The sequence below is a fragment of the Psittacula echo genome, assembly GCF_963264785.1.
Source record: "Psittacula echo genome assembly, chromosome: 4".
NCBI lineage: Eukaryota > Metazoa > Chordata > Aves > Psittaciformes > Psittacidae > Psittacula > Psittacula echo.
The window spans coordinates 110,658,928-110,681,519 of NC_137738.1; the positions used below are offsets into that span (position 1 = coordinate 110,658,928).

The 22,592-nt window shown below is 40.6% G+C and overlaps 1 protein-coding gene across 1 annotated transcript in view; it reads left to right on the forward strand.

Moving 5' to 3' along the window:
• The window catches only part of COMMD1 (copper metabolism domain containing 1), a gene marked incomplete at its 3' end in the record, with an annotated part of 85,425 nt that overhangs the window by 4,595 nt on the left and 58,238 nt on the right, over positions 1 to 22,592 (forward strand). Inside the window, exon 2 of the mRNA XM_080616214.1 lies at positions 19,690 to 19,971. Within this exon, the coding sequence (XP_080472340.1) occupies positions 19,690 to 19,971 (282 nt within the window). The remainder of the gene's footprint in view (positions 1 to 19,689; positions 19,972 to 22,592) is intronic.

Here is a 22,592-nt window from a genome sequence, read left to right on the forward strand (position 1 = left end):
GGTGGAGGACTTTTTCTGCACCCTCCTGTGTTCCACCTGTGCAAAGCATGGCACCTGGGAGAAGTATTGAGATGAAAAAGAGCCACAAAAGCATATCATATTTATTGCAGCAATAAGCATTTAAATGTTTCTTTGCCCCTTGTTTGTGTATAGACTAGTCCTGGGTTTGTATTTATAAAAGATGTTATGATGTTACAGCCCAGAAAGCCAACCGTATCCTGGGCTGCATCAAAAGGAGCATGACCAGCAGGTCGAAGGAGGTGATCCTGCCCCTCTACTCTGCTCTTGTGAGACCTCACTTGGAGTATTGTGTGCAGTTCTGGTGTCCTCAACATAAAAAGGACATGGAACTGTTGGAACAAGTCCAGAGGAGAGCCACAAGGATGATCAGGGGACTGGAGCACCTCCCATATGGAGACAGGCTGAGAAAGTTGGGGCTGTTCAGCCTGGAGAAGAGAAGGCTGCTTGGAGACCTCAGAGCAGCCTTCCAGTATCTGAAGGGGGCCTACAAGGATGCTGGGGACAGACTATTCATCAGGGACTGTAGTGACAGGACAAGGGGTAACGGGTTCAAACTTAAACAGGGGAAGTTTAGATTGGATATAAGGAGGAAATTCTTTACTGTGAGGGTGGTGAGGCACTGGAATGGGTTGCCCAGGGAGGTTGTGAATGCTCCACCCCTGGCAGTGTTCAAGGCCAGGTTGGATGAGGCGTTGGGTGACATGGTTTAGTGTGGGGTGTCCCTGCCCATGGCAGGGGGGTTGGAACTAGATGATCTCAAGGTCCTTTCCAACCCTAACTATTCTATGATTCTATGATCTGCTTCTTACAGCTGTTTCCTGCCCATAGATCTGCTGAATGTGCATGAATCATTTGACCTCTAAAATGCTGAATTTATTTTGTAGAGAAATCATTTTACCTTATTAAATTTACTTAAAAAAAAAAAAAATCTCACTTCTTGTGTGGAATATCGTGGAAGGTAGAACAGAGCCCTAGGAAGGCTGACCCTGGAGAACTGTACCGTTTTAATGTTCTCTCAGTTGTTCTTTACCTTCATACTTCCCAGCCTTCTGTCCCGTAAGGTGGCAGAATATTGAGAAACTGGAGGAGATCATAGATCAGCTTTTGGAAATTCTTATCCCCAGCTTTTTCGGTTTTTAAGGACTTCATCGTCCTGATTAAAATACTAAATGTCTTCTGTTTGCGTAAGGTTAATTAACTGTATTCCACTGGTAACAGTTACTTTACATCTGGAGTAACTCTACTGTTCTCCTCTTGGTGGCAGTAAGCTATTGGATTTACTGAGCACGATTCAGTTGCTGCTGTGTTGGAAGTGTCCTGATTCGCTTTTCTGCCTCAGAACAAGCTGTACGTTGGCTAAATGACAATAAAAATTGCAGTGTGAGGAGTCTAAATATTTTATTATATTTGATTTACACGTGTTTATTTTCAGAAATACTGAGGGTGCCACCATCTGTAATAACAAATTCTGGTACGTTATTGGTAAAAGTATTAATCAGGCTCTACGCAAGTGATATATGAGAACCAAGAGCTTGATATCCATCATGTAAAATGCACCCGAACTCTATGTATACACTTTATAACATTCACTAGCTCTCTTCCATTGGTGGCTTTTGTTAGGAACCATGCTGGTATTTCTACCAGACTTTTCTGATGACAGATGTTTAATTTCACTGTTTTTCAGCCAAGAGGCTGATGGTAACCAATATTATTTGGCTCTGCTTAACCACTGGCACACACAGTGTATTCAAATCCCACCTCGTAGCTATTTCTATGTTGTGGAATGCCCAGCTATTTCTAGTGATTACTTTTCTTCATGCCTTTGATGAAAAACTGTTGAATAAGAAAGCTTTTGATCAAAATTGGATCTAAAGGCTTGTGGGGGAAAACACGATGACACTAGTGGATAAATGTGCTCGGTGTGTAAAATGTTCTGGACTCACATGAGCAAAATGTGGGTCCTTTGGAAGCTGCTTAGTGCTGTTATCCTGTGTTGTCCCTAAAGACTGTCCCTCTCCTGATAGAGAATGCAGTCAGTTCCTTTGAAGTTGCTGTTGTTACCTAGAGAGGAGGTCCCAAAGCATCACTGTTTCTGCTTAAGGAGGAGGCTGTTTGCTCTTCATAAAACGGATCTGTCCTTAGGTGAAAAGTCAGAGCAGGAAAGTAGTCACAAGGTTCACCCTCATAGTTGTGGAGGATAAAGGCCTTCAGCAGGATTTCTACTAACAGCCACTGGTGGGAAATAAACAACTTCTTGCATTTTCTAATAAGGGAAGAGCTGTCATTCTTGCCTCTCCCAAGATAACTTGTGATTCCTCAAGTGTGTGAGCTGAGTCATGAGCTCTTCAGTGCTTTGTAGTTGTCCAAGCTTCTGCAGGCTGAGAAGCAGAACAGCCTCAGTCCAAAGACTGATATAAAATCATTTGGGAAGAGTTGATAGGAGAGACTGCTTGTTTTCTGCCATTTAGAATTGTAGTTGTGCCTCCATCTGCTGACTAGAAAGATAACTCCATAAGCATGCTCATTCTTCTCAATTTGGGTAAAAGGTTACAAGTTGCTTGCAAAGCAGTATCAGCAAGTGCTTTGTCAATATGAGGTGCTTTCTGGCCAAATACGATTCTTTCATAGTGTTATAATTTTCACTCCAGTGAATGACTGTGCTTATTATAAATAATTCTGTTTGTTATTGGGTTAGGCAAAAATATACTAACAATAACTGCATGCAGAATTTTGGGAGGGGAGGGGGAAATGTCTACAGTGCTATAATTGGTCATACATAAGAAAATTATTATTGTCTCAATTGATGTTTGCCTGGAACAACTACATAACAAACATACTCTCTAATTAGTGAAACATCACTGTTATATAGCTCGCTAATCTTAACAAAGCTGGACTGCACCTCTGCATTTTCTCTCCTCTGTATATAAACTTACAGTTACTGCTTTTTTTCAGCATCTTGTTAGCTGATGCTACTTCAGCATCATCTTAGGAGGGTAGAAAATGGAATGTTTACTTGAATGTGCTTTATTGCAGCCATGAAAATGTTCATGGATACTGACCTGAAGTGTTCTTATTAGTGCTTCTGATTTGAGTTATTTTAGGTTTTAGCTATGTGTATGTGCAGTCAGTTCACGTAGGGATTAGTGCAGCTGCCAGTTGTAGGAACAGTATAAAGTAGAGGGGGAAAGTCCTTCAAAAGAATGAACTGGAGAGGAAGGTTGACTGCAGAATGTTATATGGTTGAAGAACATTGACAGGAGCAGTAAGATCAGTGCTTCACTGCCTAGAGCAGCAATTTAGTGTGTGTGTCACACACAACCTAACTAGGAAGGACAATGTACCTGCATTGTTCTGGATTTTTTTAAATGCTCCTTTTCCTGTGATTTCTCCAGTTATGAAAGTTGGTGTTTGTTAAAGCCTATTGTGTTTGCAATACTGCTTTCATTGCTATTGGAATTATTGAAAAGCTATATAGCAGGTGGTGTCAGTAGCTGTGGTATGCAGAGGTGATGGTATTCTGCACCATGAGTGAAATTAAGTGGGCTATCATTAAACAATGGGATATGAGCAAGGAATCTGCACCTCCATATTACAAACCTAGTAGTCTTCCTACTGGTGTGCCACTACAAGTGCAAATCCTGGAGGCAGGCAGATGCAGGAGGACTCCCACCATTATAACTTAATTCATTTAATTAGTAGTATCTTCTATAACTCAAGTGTGAGATGGGGAAAGGTTATTTACTTAGCAAGATCAATCTAAGACACATTTCATTTGAGATCGTAAAGTGCCATTATGCTGTAGCTGTGTCACTTTAGTGCAAATGGCTTACCTTACATTTTATGGTTTACTTGACCTTTCCTATCATATTATTTTTTGATGTTCTTATCAATGGAAAAGTGGTAAATCAAAATAAGTTGGTAGACCTGCGTCACTGATGTGTAATAGGTATGGTAAACTCCCTATTGCCCAAACGAGAGTCTCTCTCTCTGCGTTTTTCCTCAATTACAGTGTTGATAGTATCTCTGCAAGTAGAAATGTAGTTCCTTTGTCCCAGTTGCAGAGGAGGGGGCGGCCCTTCCTGTCTATGTCTAGAGCAGGCAGGTCAGTGCCACCTCTTCATGGTTATGATGACTCTGCATTACCTCTTAGTTTTAAAATGCCCTACTGAAAATCAGCTAATTGTTAATGGGCTTCCACAACAGCCTGCTGCTGAGAAAGTTGGATTCCTTGATGGTCCTCATGCTTTGTATGCTGTTGATTTCCCTTTGCAGTCGAAACATGTGGCTCACTTTGTTGCATTTGTAGAACTTCTGTCAGTAAGTAGTATTTTCATCATTAGTAGCACCATCAAGTTTTGGATGCACTCTGTTTCTTAAAAAACCCACTCCACACAGGTATGATGAACAGAAGTTCCATATACATGTGTATGTGATTAGCATATGAGTATATTCATGTGTTTGCACACATGCACAGAAAGGCAAGTGTATTGGTTATGCTGAAATTCATTAGTCCACTCTGGTCCCTGCAGAGTTTCTCTTGGCCATATCAAGAGACTACTGTGAAGACAAGGGAGTTGGATCTTGCCTTTGAAGTTCATTACTACAAATTAAATGCTTCTACTATACTTAATTAGTATTTATCCAACACATGCTGTATGGAGTATATTTGAAAAGGGAAGAAGACTCCCTTAGGCTTCACATGTAGTTTCATGCATTTATTACAGTAATGCTAATGCTCCATTCCCTATTTCCCAAAGTGTGTGGGAAATGCTGGAGAAGGTAATAAAGTTCACTGCCATCATCTCAGCACTGGTGATTTTCTGGACTAGTATGAATTGTTTTTTCTCTTGAAATATGGCCTATGAAAAGGGGAGAATGTGAGATGTCCCTTCTTTGATTTGATGTATAAAGAAAGACTAAAAGGAAAGGAAGGCTGTACACTGAAATTATATTGCTTATTACATGATACTTTTAAAATTGTGTCTGTTACAACTGGTGTGAAGGAAGATTAGTGCTTGCTTGCTCCAGGAGAGTATTGATATTGGCAATGGAGTAGAAATTCTTACTCCAGCCTTGCTGGTGTCACATGAGGCTGCCTACAGCTGGGGAGATAATAGACTTCTTTCTTTCTTCAAAGGTACATGCATTTTGTTTCATTGCAAATAATCTTATTAGGAAAAAAGACTAGTCAATGGAGCCTTTAAATTGGAGTGAGCATAATTCCTTCTGCTAACATATACATCCTCATTTCACAATTCAGACCGAGAGCAACAGGAAAGATGTGTTAATGTGCTAAATAACCAACACCCTATCAGTGATGCAGAGCTGTGGCATTCACTTTAGCCACTGAAGTTCACAGCTAGTGTATGAAAGGAAATTTGGATGACAAGAGTCAACCTTTTTATAAGCTGAAATTTTCCATTCCCACTAATTCTTAGCAGCTGCTGGCTTGGGATGATGTATGTTAGTTTTTCTACAGTACTGGTTTGTAGCATTTGGATGCAGTATATCCAACAACTTTATTATAAAAACCAAGCTGACAATACCAAAATCTTAAGAGTGGTGAAAATGCTGTGTGACTACAATTAATTCCATTTTGCAGCTTGTATTCTCCGGATTTCTTCTAGTCTGGTGACCAAGGTGATGGAGACTTGAACTTTTCAGCATGTTTGGATGACGTTGGTTTTCATAATAGCTGCAGTTGTTACTTGAAGTCTTTTGTTCATTGATGTTTTAGTCATTGAGCCTAATGGGGCAGAAGTTGTCAGGTAAGAACCTCTGGCAGCTTGAGCTGCTGTCTGAATGGGTGATGCGATTCCCTGTGGGCCTCCTTGGGCAGGAAGTGTTGGCTGCAACTTACTGAGAGGGCTCCAAGTTCACCCCTAGATGATCGCTGGCTTTAGAAAAAGATTAAGTGACTTTCTTTGAAGGCAGAGCCTAAAGTAGCCTATTTTTTACTTTTGTGCCTATCATTATAAATATATTCTTTTCCATAACTTAAAAATGTGTTTAATATGTGGAGTAAGTCAGAACTGACTGACATGGGTTGCACAGAGGGGTAGTGAATGAGACATTCAAGGAGACATTCAAGGCCAAACTAATGTGGTTCTGGGCAACCTGATCTAGTCGAAGATGTCCCTGCTCATTGTAGGGGGGTTGGACTAGATGAGTTTTGAAGGTCCCTTCCAACATAAGCCATTCTGTGATTCTATGGATGGCCTCCATTGTGAAGGATTAGGAGTTCATTATTGGGAAAACCAAACTGGTTTCTTACTACTTTGTTTAGAGTGCATGAGCATCTGTTTATAGCTGATAGCCAAAGATCTAAATCAGAGTACTCCATTTCTTAGGACGTTGGTAGTTTTATAGTTGTATAGCAAGCTTGTGACTACCTCCTCCTTCCCAGCTCCCTGTGGAGTTTGGTATCTGTTTATCTGCTGTCCTTAAGGACTGTGTGTTGCTATTCTAAAGGTGACAGTGTTTCTGGAACACATTTTTTTAAAATCCCTCTAATTCTTTGCCATCTTCTATATTTACCTCTTAACAATGCTGGTTTATGTGTGATTCCACATAAGTAAAAATAGATTACAACAGAATCTCACTGAAAGAAGACCTAAAATATACTACGTAGAACAAATGTGAAATAAGAGCCAGCTTGTACAAACAATTTTTAGACTTGTGTTTTTCTAATAATTTTTTAAAATACTTTTGAAATTATCTCACTTTGCATATGTTAATATATTTCTGAAAGCACGTTTTTCATCTCTCTCTCCTCTAACAATAAGAAGTGGCAAAACAAATACAGCTCAAGTGAAATTCTGTGTTTTTTTCCAAATAAGGTTAGATTTTTTTCTGGTTAAGATTTTTTGGGATCTCTGCCAAAAGATTCCTACCTCAGCTTGGTGGGTAGTTTTTTTCTTTCTTTATAGTCTTTATAAACCATGATGCCAGGATTATGAAACATGTTCTGAAGATAGATGCAGACACTTAAGTAGTATCTGTGTAAAAGGCAAGTAAGCAACACATTTTTACTCCTTGTCTGACATTTACACATGGCTCTGTTGTCTCTCTTCAGACTGTCGCATCAGATGTGCTGTTCTCTTATACTCTTTTTGCCATTTGAGGTTCAAAAGTAGTTTATATTCTGTTCTAACAAGAACAAGCTGTTCGTGTAAGTACCCTGTAGTTTTACATAGTCAAATATGGTACAAATATTGTATGCAATTGAGTAATTTGTGATTTCTTCTGTGTTTTTCATTAGTGAACAAAATATTCGTAACTCCTTTTTTCTGTAGAAGTAGAAATGGCACATTTAAGAATTGTGCTATTATTTTAGTAGATAGAATCATAAAATGGTTTGGGTTGGAAAGGACCTTAGGATCATCTAGTTCCAACCCCCTGCCATGGGTGGGGACACCTCACACCAGACCTTGTCACTCAAGGTTCTGTCCAACCTGGCGCTGAGCACTGCCAGGGATGGACCAGTCACCACTTCTTTGGGCAGCCTGTTCCAGTGCCTCACCACCCTCACAGTAAAGAACTTCTTTCTTATATCTAACCTGAACTTCCTTGTTTTAGTTTAAACCCATTACTGCTTACCCTAATGCTACAGTCCCTGATGAAGAGTCACTCTCTGGCATCCTTGTAGGCCACCTTCAGATATTGGAAGGCTGCTATGATGGTCAGATATTCATATGGTGCTCACACATACATGTTTACAGAGAATGCAGAGGTAAGAACAGAAGGCAGAAATGACTACCCTTCTAACACCATTCAGTGACAGACTTAGTTTTTATACGTTGCCTAAGATGAAGATGGTGGTTCTGAGCCTGGCTGGAGTCTTGCAGAGTGGCCCCAAAGTTTGTTCTCCAGTGTTACATGTGGGATGCATGGGTAGCTGGAACTGTACTTTACTGATGAGTCCTCAGGAGGCTAGAGGTTGTTATGCTGCACTTCAGACCTCTTGAGACCTCTAAGATGGTCCTCTCTTGAGGACCCAAAGGAGCCCAAAGGCACGAGCAGCTGATGCAACTTGGCAGAAGGACTCTTTCCCCATCGGTTACTGGACATGCCTCCATGTAAACAGATATCTGCCTGTGTGCCTCTATTTTGTGTCCATTGTGTGAAGTCTTCTGAATGTTTGAAAGAGAAGGATCTGGCATTGGCTTCTTGTGAACCAGGTTAGAAGAGTGTCAGTTGTTCCTTGCTGAGCAGGGAGTGTTTTTGTTCACAGGATTCATTTTATGACATGTCAGTTTACGACGTCAGGAAATCTATGAAAGGTCTCCTAATAAAAAGAAAGCACTGGAGAAATTTTCTAGTTCACGTGGACAAATTGTAGGGAGTTCATTTAATATGAGTAGACCCCAGTTTGACTGAAAGACAAAGAAAAGCCATGGGAAAATCTGATTGAACTATTTTTGATGGCATGGGCTGCAGTGTCTTGAAGCAATTGAGTAATGAAGTTTTCAGGGGTTAAGGCCTGCGATGATGAAATCTGAAGCCAGATTTTGTTGGTCACCACACACTTTTTACTCGTGGTGTGTGTCTACGAGCTCTTCAGACAACTGTCATGCATGTGCAGCTCTCAAGAGCGATGCATGTTGTCTGTGAAGGCACAGGGGTGTGGAGTAGTTCCTACGAGCTCACTGGAAAACCCAGTTACTTGGCCAGCTCTACTGATGGATGATTTCATCAGGAGCCTAACCTGATAGAAATAGAGAACTAGTTAAAGCAGTCATTAATATTTAATGGAATTCTGTTGAATGGTACTTTCACATTGATGTTTTGGCTGTTTGGTTTTGTTTTGGTGTTTTGTTTTGTTTTTTTTTTTCCAAACACAACTTTTACTGCATTTAGTTGTAACCATTTTTGATACAGCAAATGATACTTACATCTTTATGAGAAAGTGAGATACAGTTTATTCTGAGCAATCTGGTTTGGACTTTGCTCCCGATCAGGTGTTGTTTTCCAGCACTGGGGATGGAGCAGGGACCTTTGCAGAACAGTTTTGATGCCTACAGTGAAAAGTTTGACCTGCTGCTCCTTTCTTCTCATAAAGGCTCAGCTGTTAACAACCACCATGGCTGCTGATGGTTTGGGGAACATGTTTTGTATTTCACTGAGCTGACAAGAGGGAAAACCATTTTATCCGTATCAAAAGCAAGATCTGCAGGCTGGTATCCTGAGACTGGAAACTTACCTCTCGCCTGTCAAACCTGTAAACGTGCAACACAAGTTGTCAAAATAGGTGATGAATGACCAGATGGTAAAGTGCTCTTGCTTGCTTCCCTTGAAACTGTGTGGTCTGTAGCCTTGTCTCCTTTACTTGCTAATCTCTTTGCTGCTGTGGAATGTGTCTGCAGGGTTATGGGCTAAGGCAGTGATGTGCCATGTTGTGAGCCTGACCTAGGAGTGCAGAAACCCCTCTATTTCCAGGTAGGAAAATGTAACTCCAGCTATTGCCCATGATAGTGCAGGTAATAATGTACAATATAGTGCTGTGAAAGGAAGGGGGGCAGAGCCTGGAGTCAGGATTTGGCTGTAAAACATTATATGGCAAGACATCATACAGTTGAGGGGTGTGACTCATGTATCTCATGTTGTTCACTGCTGGAGCATCTGTGCTTTGCTGTAAAGGAAGCTGATGTCCAAATGTAAACCAAGGGGAAATGAGCTGAGTTAATGATTAACTGTTAAGATGCAAACAAGATACACAGAGTAAAAGTGAAAATTAATTTATGATGTTAGTTCTGTTTGCTGTTTTTGGTTCATCATAAAGCAAGTTTGTGCTTTGCCTGTTTCACTGACAGGATTGCTGCCTGCAGAGAGCTCCAATAAACTCTGCTAATGTCTGCACCATTTACTGCACTCAGAATAGGGCTACAACTGCACTCAGGGTAGGGCTACAACTTCTTTTCCACGTGCCTTCAAAATACGAGCTGCTCCAACTTCTATTTTTAACTCTCCTAAGTGAAACAAGATTAAACATGAAGCGGTGGCTGCGACAGCAAGTCATTTTCCCAGAATGATTGTAGAAACCTGATAAACACAGTTCTCATTTATTGTATTGTGAGAGAACAGAGGAGCAGAAAAAGAGGCTGACCACGTGGTCTCTTAAGGTCATGTCACCAATTCCGGGACTGTCACCATGTCTGTCTTCTCTCTTCCTGCTTTAACTCCCTCCCTTGAATTTTCCTTTATTTTTTAGTTTACCATCTGGTATTTATTCTGTCCTATCTGGATTTCTCGCTGCCTTTTATTTTCCTCTCTGTCTTTAGCAATACTGCATTAAATGGCTTCCATCTGTTGAGAGTTCTTATTTCTGAATCCAGTTCTTTCAGGAGGACTGAAGAAGAAACCATTTAATCCTGCATGTCACCTGCAGGATTTATGTGTTCTCCAAGAAAACAACTTGCTTCAGCCGAAGGGAGTTCAGGGAGCACATGTGTTTGCACATTTGTTTTGGAACAGGTTGAACCTCTCAAACTTGTCTGTGACACAGCTGCATGTTTAAGAACTACTGGAAATGAGACACTTCTTTGCCTTGATCCCAAGTGGCAAAATGCTTTCTGAACCATAGCAAAGAATTTGACTCAAGTGGGGAGAAAACTGACAGCAAAGCTTGGGGTTTTTTTGCTGTAATTCAGTTGAATACAGGCCAGGATGGACAATTGATATTTGTATTTTTAATATAAATAGATTTTTAATTTTCTGTTTGACCCTTGAAGTTGCAAGCATGTTTGCTGTTAATAGAACATTTCCTTATTTTTTCAGTTCCTTGTTTTATCTCCCTTTAGCCTGTCCAACAGCTATCTGTGCTCTCCAAGAAGCATTTTCCATTGCCTTTTTTCTTGTACATCTCTTCCTCTTTCTATTTTAAATAATTTAAGTAGTTTGGAAACTATTATTCAAGAATGGGGGGGTAGTGCTTTTTCTTTTATGTTTACTGTTTAAAATCCAAGCTTTTAGTGTCTGTTTACAATCTGAGAGTGCAGACATTGTTCAGAAATCTAGCTATGACTAATGTTATTAGTGGGTGGGCTTGTTCTGTCTTTTGGGGGTTTATTCCTAAATGTTTATTTATTCTTGTTCTGTAAGTGGTACAAAGCCTAGACAGTGTCTTTAAGACAAGTTCTTGGGGGTGTTGTTTGATGAGAAACTGAACATGAGCCGGCTTCAGTGTGCACTCACAGCCCAGAAAGCCAACCATATCCTGAGCTGCATCAAAAGGAGCGTGACCAGCAGGTCAAAGGAGGTGATCCTGCCCCTCTACTCTGCTCTCGGGAGACCTCACCTGGAATATTGTGTACAATTGGTGTCCTCTACATAAGAAGCACATGGAGCTGTTGGAACAAGTCCAGAGAAGGGCCACGAGGATGATCAGGGGACTGGAGCACCTCCCGTATGGAGACAGGCTGAGAAAGTTGGGGCTGTTCAGCCTGGAGAAGAGAAGGCTGCGTGGAGACCTCAGAGCAGCCTTCCAGTATCTGAAGGGGGGCTATAAAGATGCCACAGAGTGACTCTTCGTTAGGGACTGTAGTGATAGGACAAGGGGTAATGCGTTCAAACTAAAACAGGGGAAGTTCAGGTTAGATATAAGGAAGAAGTTCTTTACTGTGAGGGTGGTGAGGCACTGAAATGGGTTGCCCAAAGAAGTAGTAAATGCTTCACAGAGCCTTGGGCAACATGGTCAAGTGTGAGGGGGGTTGGAACTAGGCAATCTTCAGGTCCTTTCCAACCCAAGCCATTCTGTGATTCTAAGTAGGTCCAGACAGCAAAGTCCTGATGATCTTCAATTTTTGTTCAGCTAAAGATGGTTTCTAGGATGGCTCTGGGGTGGGGGAGCCACTGCTTTTGAGCTTAGCACAGCAGGTTTGCAGGCAGTACAATCTGACCGCGGGAGCATGGCTCAGGTTGAGGTTCAGTGGTGGCTGCCTATTTTAGTCAACCTTTCATCCTCCTTTGTTGTCAAATGAGTCTTCAAACCACCGAAAAATGACACCTCCTGTAAATAAATTTAGGAAGTTGCGTTTTATGGAATTGTGAGCTCAAACTGGTCATTTCTACAGACGTACAGGCTAATGGCAGAGGCAGGCTAGGGGGAAATTATGTGGTCACTTCAGATGCTTTTAGAAACTAATGCAAAGATCTCTTTTGCGTTCAATTGTAAGGTAGGCCAAAAATAGCTGAATCTCTACTCCACTGTTATTGAACTTCATGTTCAAGTGAAAAAGTAATTTTAGCAGAGAACATTGGGTCTGGTGAGCTTTTATGCACAAAAAGAAAAAAATAGGTAGGGTTTTGGAGGGTTTCTGCTTGGTGGGAAACTTGGGAATGGCAATGGAGGAGTCAGTCAAGAGGCGTGGAAGTGACCCGTTGAGAGGAGTTTCGTCTTTAATGTGCACATTTGACAAATCTAGATGGAATCAAGCATAATAAGATTAGAAGTACAGGAAGAATGGAATTTTGCTTGCAACTTCAGCATGCACATTCATTTTTTCCCATCTGCAGTAGCAGTTAAGTGGTTTTTTGTTGCTGCTGTGTGGTGTGAGTCCTCCCATCCAAGACAATCATGATTCATGAAAATCAGAATAACTCCAACTTGAAAATATTTACAAGTCTACTGAATGTCCGTTGACCTGGTTAGTGTCTCCTCAGCAATGAATCAAAGGGCTACACAGGTTGGAATAAGAAATAGTTGTTGCAGAAGATCTATTTATTACGTGCCAGAAAAAAGATTGAACTACAGGTTTTAAACAATATATGTATTATGATCCTTTTAATGATTCACAGCTCATTCTATTAGCAAACAGTTTCTTTCATTTCTAACTGTTTATTACAGTTAGTAATATTGGGACATAGTATGGAATTTGAATAAAAGAAATTTATGTGGTCTCCCAGGGCTTAGACGAAGACTTAAAGATTAGTTAAAGTCTTTCTTCTTTGATGTAGAAACACTAAATGGTCACTTAAGGTTAAGGTCGCTTGTGATTTCTGACTTACAAATTTGCTGGGGGTGTAGAACCCTTTAGCTTTGGGTTTTTTCCCAAAAGATGGATCACCATTTTCAAGTGCAGACAAGCAGGCTGTTGCATCTAATTTTATCTTAATTCCAATTCTCAGGAGAGCTCTTGGACTCTAACAAGCAGTGTTTATGAGGCACAACCTACCAACTAGTTGAAAACCTCCACTGTCTCCAGAAACGTGGGAAAGTCTACTGGACTAATGTCCAGGGAACATCTATGGGAACAGCTCGTATATTACAGGACTGGATATCTCAGCAGCCCTTGGGAGAGAGTCTGGTTAATGTATGCAGAGAAGGATCCAGAAACCACAGAGTTGCAGAGATCTTCTCTAGTTCCTTCTGTCTGAAGCTACTATTTGCAGAAGAGCACGCTGAGCTAACTTTGACAAATAGCTTAGTGTCACTTGGACCCATGTGTGCTGTTACACCCAAAGATGATGAAAGCTGCTTCTGTTCCCCCTCCTGCTCTCCCAGGGTTGCCTTTCTTTTTAGAGAAGGAGAAACTATACACCCCAAAGCTGCATGCAGCAGGTACCCCCTATTTGCCCCAAAGCCCTTCTAAGTGAAAGGAATGCACAGTATCCGGATGTTAACAAGAATTGGCTTTTGTGCTATCAAAGGGTTTGGCCAAGTGGGGTCCCTTGGCATGTTCCTCCTGTCTGTGGCTGGTCTCCCCCTCCGTGCTTGTGCTTCAAGGGTCTGAGAAACAGTTTTCAACGAGCATCTAAATTACAACGGTTGTGATACAGCTATAGCCTCTCGCTCCCACCTCCTCAAAACCTAAAGAGGCAAGTTCATTAGTGTGAACTTCATTAGTGTGAACAGAACTGAATTGTTTATTTCACTGAGCTTGTGATTGCTTTGTGCTACAGGTTGGCAGCAGCTTGTGATTTTGAGGGTCAGCTGGAGAAAATGCCTGCACATGCTGGCAAGGCCAGCTCTTGGACCTCTTCCGTAATGGTTGACAAGTAATGTTTTCTTTCTGGAAATGAAGTGCATTCTCTTTTTCCCCAGTGGGTTTTACCAGTTGTTGTTTCTCACCAGTATTGCTTGTCAGGCTTTGTTTCTGAGAAGAGATAATGAATATAAGTCTGTTTTCCTGTTCTGTGTACCATAGCACATGTCTAATGGATCTAATTAAGCTAATACAAAACTCTCCAGATTATCAAATACTGTTCCATTAAGGAAACGGTATTTGAAGTCATATTTTTATTGGCTGAATTATATTTGAAGACACAGTGGGTATGTGTTGAAGATTAGCACAAAGAGAAGTTAGTATGACCAAAACTGTTTCTTGTTTAAAAGCATCTGCTTAGCCTCTGGAAAGAAAGGTGAAGACAGTTGCTGAGAGTAGGGTTTACATGCTTGTAGTGTGAAATACTGTCCATAAGCTGTGCTTCCTAGGGGTAAAAAAATAGATATTTTTTTAAAAAATCTCAAAAGAGATAGCATGAGGAAATTTTTAATATTCGTTAGATATTAATGATGTTCTCTTAAAGACTCTAGTTTTGAAAATTGGCTTTTTTCACTTAGTCACTTGAGTGCATAGTCATAATAATGTAAATTAAATTACTGGTGTACAACAGGTGTGATTCTCTACATTCCTAGAAAACTTCTGCTTTTTGTTAGTTGAAGATTTTTATGTTGAAATAGTAAAGCATTTGTGATTTCCAGTAAGAACTGGAATTAGGTCCTGCATAACCTTTTTTTCCTCAGTGTCATACTTTTAGCACAGCACTTGTTGACATGCTGTGGAACTGCTTAGAAATGGGACAGTCTGTAAATAAAAAGGGAAGTGTGATTACATATTGCAAAAGTATGTTTATTGAGGATCATTAAAGAGATAAAGTGGGAAACAATGAAGGCAGGATCTGCATGTACACACACTTAGCTCAGAATATAAAGTCTTTATAATTTAATGACATGTGTCACTGACAGTATGGTGAGTCAAAGTATGGGAGTGGATCCTGCACTTCAAGGTCTGTCTGGACTAAGACATTGACATTAGTAAGATGTATCCCTCTTGAATCAATGCTCACAGCGATTCAGCTGAAGGAGCCGATGGATGAAACAACTTTCCACACCTTTAAATCATAGAATCATAGAATAGTTAGGGTTGGAAAGGACCTTAAGATCATCAAGTTCCAACCCCCTTGCCTTGGACAGGGACACCTCACACTAAACCATGTCACCCAAGGCTCTGTCCAACCTGGCCTTGAACACCACCAAGGATGGAGCATTCACAGCTTCCCTGGGCAACCCATTCCAGTGCCTCACCACCCTCTCAGTAAAGAATTTCTTCCTTATATCCAATCTAAACTTCCCCTGTTTAAGTTTGAACCCGTTACCCCTTGTCCTGTCACTACAGTTCCTAATGAGGAGTCACTCCCCAGCATCCTTGTAGGCCCCCTTCAGATACTGGAAGGCTGCTCTGAGGTCTCCACGCAGCCTTCTCTTCTCCAGGCTGAACAGCCCCAACTTTCTCAGCCTGTCTCCATACGGGAGGTGCTCCAGTCCCCTGATCATCCTCGTGGCCCTCCTCTGGACTTGTTCCAACAGTTCCATGTCCTTTTTATGTTGAGGACACCGGAACTGCACACAGTACTCCAAGTGAGGTCTCACAAGAGCAAGTTGTGATGCTAAAACGTGTCTGTGGTGTTTATTCCACCAGTGAAACTATCTTGATCACTGCTGATTGCTGTGGGAACTGGACAAGAGCTGATCGTTGTCCTGGTGGTGGGAAATACTCCTCCAAAACTCCTAGGGTTTAAAAGCATGAGAGGGATACCTATAATCAGATATATTTTATTTGTCTTTAGTCATAAGCACAGAAGAGCCACTCATGTTTTAACTTTAAATTAATCCTTAGAAATATCAGTAAGATGTGTTCACTGTGATTTGAATTTCTGCGTAATAAATGAACATTGTTAAAGGTAATGGATAGAACTGTTTGTAGTCCTGTTCGGAATATCACTGGAAATATAAATTCTTTTTTTCTTTCAAGTTAAATTTAAATATTTCCTCAACCTTGAAGAAAGTCCAGAATTTAACTATGTCCATTCATATGAGCAATGGAGTAGAACTACACTTGTTTAAAGAAGGAGTTGTTTAAGTATTCATACAATAGAGGAGATGGAAGATCAGCAAAGACCTTAATTGTTCTCTCATTTGTAACTTTTATCAGGTTTCCTGTCGATAGTGAAATGTTTCCAAGATGAAAAATAACATTAAATGAGTTGCTGTTCTTATGTGTTTTGACAGTTTTTATAGCTGGTGAGTTATGTTGAGGAATTTCAAAGTAAATGTATCTTCAGTAGTATCTTCAGGCAGCTATGCTGCAGTTGTACTCATTGATTCTTTGTACCCACTTCCAATTAAAATCTCTATATACTTTTTAAAAGGAGTTTTTAAGTGGTAGTTGTATTTCCAAGCTGAGAGAGATTTTAGTCTGAATGATAGACTCTATTGGTATATTATTTAAGGCCTGCATTACCTGATAAATATTCCACCAAAATACAGTATGGTTGTTACCTTCTGATTTCTTAGCTGTGTACATGTACAGATTAAGCAATCCATACTGTGTGTACCTGTGCACGTGTGAAAGCAAGCAAGGTAAATGATTGCTAATTATGATACATGGTTTCATTCCTCTGTATTATGGGATAGTATTTTGGTAGCAATACCTATCAGCGTGCTTACGATTTCTGAACATAGGGAGTTTTTAAATGTAGCTTGCACCAGATCTTAACTAATCATCAATCTGTTGATGATCTTTGCCAAACAAGCAAGTTTAACCCTCCTGTATAACCTTTCTTCTACTTAAAACTGCAAGCTTGGTCATAAGCTTCCTTTTTCAGATACACTTTGGAGTCAGACTTGTATTGTGTGTCAAGCACAGTAAGGAACTCTGTGTGTGTGTGGGTTTGGTTTTTATCATCTTAGCAAAGCACTGCCAGAAATCTTCCTGCATCTTGCAAAAAGAGTTGTTGTGAAGGGGTGAGGTGAAAAATAATCTGAAGAATTACAACCGTGAAATGTTTGAAGGTTATAGAATCAAGCCTAGGAAAGGGTTACCTCGTTATTTGATCCAGTGAATCTGCATTAATGAAGATCAGATGTTTCTCCATGACACCTTTGCTTCATTCATTTTATGATCTCAGTTCCTGCAAAGGAATAAAACAGAAGGTGATTTTCTGCACAGCTGAAACAGCACAGAAGAAAGTCTGCACAGTCTACACACACTTCTGCACAGAAGAAAGTCTGCGTCTCAACTTGATCTTGGTCTTGACAGGGCTTACATAAGGTGCTTGGGTCTGCAGCTCTATTGCCTCCTCATTCATGTAAACCAACATGAACCAACCAAAAGGTGTGCATAAGTGATAGTTTGTGTTCACAACAACTCATACAGATCCCCACATAGATGTAGTGATATAAAAAATATTAAACCAGAAACTATTCCACACTGCTGTAATAGACAGTCTTGTTCATGTAAGAAGTGGATGTAGGAAAGGGCTGTGAGTCCAAACAACTTTTCTTTTCAAAATGAAAAGTGCTTTTTTAACTTACAGCATAACTAGATACTAGAGAATAATTTCCTCTTAACTTAAATATCTTCGTGATAAAAGCAAGCAATATACACAGGGTGAATGCCCTATAGAAAAATCATTGGTACACTAGACATCTCAAATTTTGTAATAAATTGGCAGATGCTTCTATTAAGCTGGAACTCTGATACAGCCGATTGTTTACTTCTAGTGTGGATTGCCATTTCTTCTCTTGATCACGTAACAGATGGCAGCTAATCCATTGTGAGAGTGAGGGAAGGCAACACGTCCCTCTTAAAACAAAACACTACGAAAGCTCCAGGAGAAAGATCTTATACACTGGATGATTAAAGGCTGTTTAAAAAAGTGTTGTAAATCAGAAGTGGTTTGTTGGGGGGGTGGTGTGGGGTGGTGTGTTGGGCCGTATTGTTGTTTCTGGTTTGCTCTTGGCAAGAAGCAAAACCCTTTAAGTAAGGAGGATGTGGTGGTGTATCTACTGGAGGTTGGGCATGTCATTACTCCCTTCAAAACAGCAAACCTGCTGCTGTTCTGTCATTTGTGTGATACATAAGCTCTTTGTTTTGGGCTAGTTCTTCTGTTAGGTCTTTTTTAGGTCTTGTGCTAGGTCTTTTTTTCTACCTGCCATTTTATTTCAGGCTGCTCCTGTTGTAAGTAAGATCCCGTACTTTGACATCTGTCTGGTCTAGAGGAAGGTGGCAAAGCCTGCTGGTAGCTCACCCCGCTGACAGTTTCAGTTCATCGCCGATGAAGCAGCAGGTCTCACACCCTTGACAATCTCAGAAAGCACTAACCCCTTGGTTTTCAGCTAAGTGATACCCGGTTTTGCAGACAAGCAATGTGAAGTGCATGGATTGCATCCAGCCAAAAGCCACACGGCATCACCCACTTGGTTAACAAGAGCAAGATCATTACTTCCCTGAATGCATGGAGTACAGCAGCAGGAATACTGTGTCAAGGAAAATTAAATAGAGGCAAACCCCAGAGATTGCAGTGTTAGCTGCAGTTCACCTTGATGTGCTCCAAATCAGCACCTGCTTGGAGCTGTCATGTTCATTTAGGGTAAGATACATCCATTTTGAGTGAGAATGAAGTGAAAGTGTCTGTTTGAAACTACAATGGGGAAACTTAGCCACAGTTTCCTCTCCCCACCTCCTGTCCTCCCTTCCTTTCACAGCCATATTTAGCAACTGCTGCCAGTTAGGCAATGCAAATTTAAGGCTGTAGGAGTATCAGCTTTGAAAAAGTATCAGCTTTGAAAAAAGCTGATACTCCTACAAGGTGGAAAAACTGGGTATCTATTAAAAAAAGAGTTTGGCAAGAATAATTTCTGTTGTTCTGCAGGGAGGAGAAATAAATGACCCCTCGCACTCCCTTGCAAAACACACATTTAGCCCGACAGAGTCCACTGACCGTTTGGAAGAAGCTGCAGTTGCGTTTCTAAGGATTGCTCCATGCACACAGGCTCTCAGCCTTGGAAGGCTCACATTCTTGCTGCCACAGCCAGCACATTGCAGCGGCCAGTGCTGCAGACCCTGCTTTACTGGTGCAGCATTTAACAGTTTTGCTTCCTTGTCTGTGGTGTGGTGGTGGCAGATGAAGCTGTGGATGTTGCAATGTGTTGGGATGTCTCCTCACTTGTCTCAGCCTTGGCCAAGGGCATGCCGTGTTTGCCCCAGCTTTCCCCAGACCATCAGAACAGCAGTATTGTGCCTGATTCAGTGTTGCCAGCAGTGACCAGTTGGGTATGCCTGGAGCATACTGGAGGAGAGGGCCAGGCAGACAGTGAGAAGCCTCCTGTACCAGTACTGCACTTCCAAAGGTGCTCTCAGCTTCCTCATCACTGTTGCCGATCCATTGCCCTACATCTCTCTGGGGACAGGAATCTGGGATGAGTGGTAGGCACTTACAAACTGAGTTTCAGTGAAAATTGTCAGGTTTTCATGACCCAGATCTGTTTGCGCTATGCTTTTAAAATCCTATATTTTGTAAAACCCTAAATATGTGACCTTTTGGTAGACTGTTAAAAAGTAGGTTTGAGCCAGCTTTTCCCTTTTACTCCTCTTATTTTCCCCACAGTCCATTGCTTCAGCGGACATGGATTTGAATCAGCTGGAGGCTTTTCTTACTGCGCAAACCAAAAAACAAGGTGGCATCACATCAGACCAAGCTGCAGTCATTGCGAAATTTTGGAAGAACCACCGAATGAAGATCCACGAGAGCCTGATCAATCAGAGCCGTTGGGATAACGTCCTGAAAAACATGAACTGGCGAGTGGATCTGAAGTCACAGTCGAGACACATTGATCAGATAAACACTCCTGTTGCAATAGTTGAAATGGAACTGGGAAAAATTGGGCAGGTAAGCTTTCTGTTGCAAAATACAGAAACCTGATTTAACTACGTATGTGCTGAGACATTTTACCTATTGCTGAATTCTCTATATCCAAATCAAGTCAGTGTGTTTTTCACCACCAAGCCTTTAATGTACTTGTACTTGTGGTCCATCTTTGAATACAAAGATACATTCTGGCTGATGAATGCAATTTGGTTTCTTTTTAAATCTCCATATATGTATTGACAGCTCTCTTTACATTAAGCTTGAAAAATCTGATGATCTAGAAATAAAACATAAAATCAGCCATGCTAGTGATTATATTTGTATTCCATTGTCATGATTTAGACATCAGGACATCCATGCACTGCGAAGTCCATTAGTCTTCGTTTGGTCTATTTTTCTAACCAAATACTAAAAATAGGTAATATCTGCAAAGGAGAAGCTGAAAAAAAACTGAAGTTCACAGATTATGATGATCAAGCATCCCTTACATTTTAGGACAAATAAGGGGAAAGACTCTTATTTTACATAACACCTATTTTCGTGTTGCATCTTTATTACCAGTCACACCCTATGCAATCTAGTCTCAGGCAGTCTGGCCTGAGAAAAAAATTCAGCTCTATCAGTGCTGAACGCTGCATTTCTTTTTAATCTTTGACATTCATATGAATGTATAACTAAAGGCACAGCTTCCCATCTTCAATCTTTCTGTCTTTTTCTGACAGGAAGTGCGTTTCAATTTGTTATCTTTTTCTCTCTGCAATGTCTTAGCGCATCTTAGAACCTCATTTCTTAGCAGCAGCTACTGCAAAACATGCCATGAGCTGATTTGGGGGTTTTGATGTTAATAGTTAACATTTAGCAAGTTGCCTTGGATTTTATAAGATTTTAGTACCTGGATTATGTATACCTAAAATATGTATGTGCACGTGTACACACACACATGCCTGGAATACAGCTCTGCTGACTGAATGATTTAATTGAAACTGTGTGGCTATACCATGGCCAGAATGAATGTACCAGTAAATTGGAATCCTACAGAGACAATGTATATTGTTGAAGTTACTCTGTTTATCCACTTTTCCTCAGTCTTTGAAAGCTTATCCTTACTAAGTGCTGGCCCTCTGCCTTCCACTCATCTGTCTCTGCAGTGACCAATACAGTAAGAGTGTGTGAGTTTAGAGTTTTTTTCCTAGTGTCAAAAAAAAGTGGAGATTTCTGCTGCTGAGATTGGAAACAATTATATTCTATTAGTAATAAATGGAAAAAGTTAAGAAAAAAAGGTTACAGGAGTGCAATTGAATCAGTACATTAGTGAGCAAATGGGAAAAATACCCATGTTCATTTAAAACCAAATACAAATCCTGAACTCAGAACCACTGTTGTATTTCATAAGGGAATTATGTAGCTTGTGACTCTTGTTTTGAAATTGTATTTTCCCCAGTAATGGATTTTTGCGGTAACATCAGTCAGCAAGTACATTTGTATTTCTTCCACCCTGTGCAGCATGGGAAAGGGGATGTGAACATGAAGGAAGAATACACATTTCAGAGACACTGTCATTCCTTTTACCAAAGAGTCCCACAACAAAAGGAAATGAATTATTTTAGCAATGCAGCTTTGTATTTCAAACGGAAGCAGCTGTGTGAATGTGCTTTTTCGAACTGCCACCAGACATAACTTTTGCCTCCGTTGCTGAGGACAGTAGTGAGCTGTCAGCAAGTGTCTGATATTTGGTGCAACTAAGGGTATTAGACTGGTACTTCCAGAAATAATCACACAGTAATTAGCATTGTCACCACTTGAGTCAAAATTGGCATTTATTTTCAGGAGCTGTGGTTTCACATGGTCTTTAGCTTTGGATTAAATAGCTTTTCTGCTGAAAAGCTTTTCGTTGAGGCAGTCCTCATCAGGCTGCACGCTCCTGTGAAGGGCTGAGTTTTGGGAACCCCAGGACTGAAATGTCAGCAAGTGGGTTGCCAGAATAGTTCATCCAGCCCTCAGCCTCTTGCCACATGTGTCTGGAAAGAGGCTACTATTGAAGGTTGAACAAGTTGTTCTTGCACACTGGATCCAGTCTATAAACTTAAAACAATCATGTTTTATAGCCTCTATATGTATTTTTATGTTATCATTAGCACATTTCTATCAGCTCTAAATAATCAAGTTTTGTAGCATGTCAAATACACATATGCTGGTACCTTTCTGAAACTTAACAAAGAGAATGTCTTTTCTAAAAGGTTGTCAGTCATATATGTGACTTGGCAAATAGTGAAGATCTGGATTTGCAGAATAAAGCTGACTGATGATTCAGGAGTAAATTATTTAGAACAGATTGTTTTCATTTGGACACTTGATAACAGGGGAGTATACAAATGCATTGATGTGTAATGAATTGGCGTTAATATTTCATGTTTCAACAGAAGCAAAGAAATACTCTGTATAAAACGTACCTTTCCAGAATTTAAAGTCGCTCTGATTCTTCTCTGTGTGTCTGGGCTGGATTTAGATCTCTTCCCAGCAGAAGGCAAGACAGTTTGGTGGAGTGTTTGCTCCTTCAGCTTCAATAAATGACCTTGCTTTCTGCTTGCCATCTCTGAATTTAATCAGGCAATTCTTTCATGATGGAAAGACTGTACGTGTAA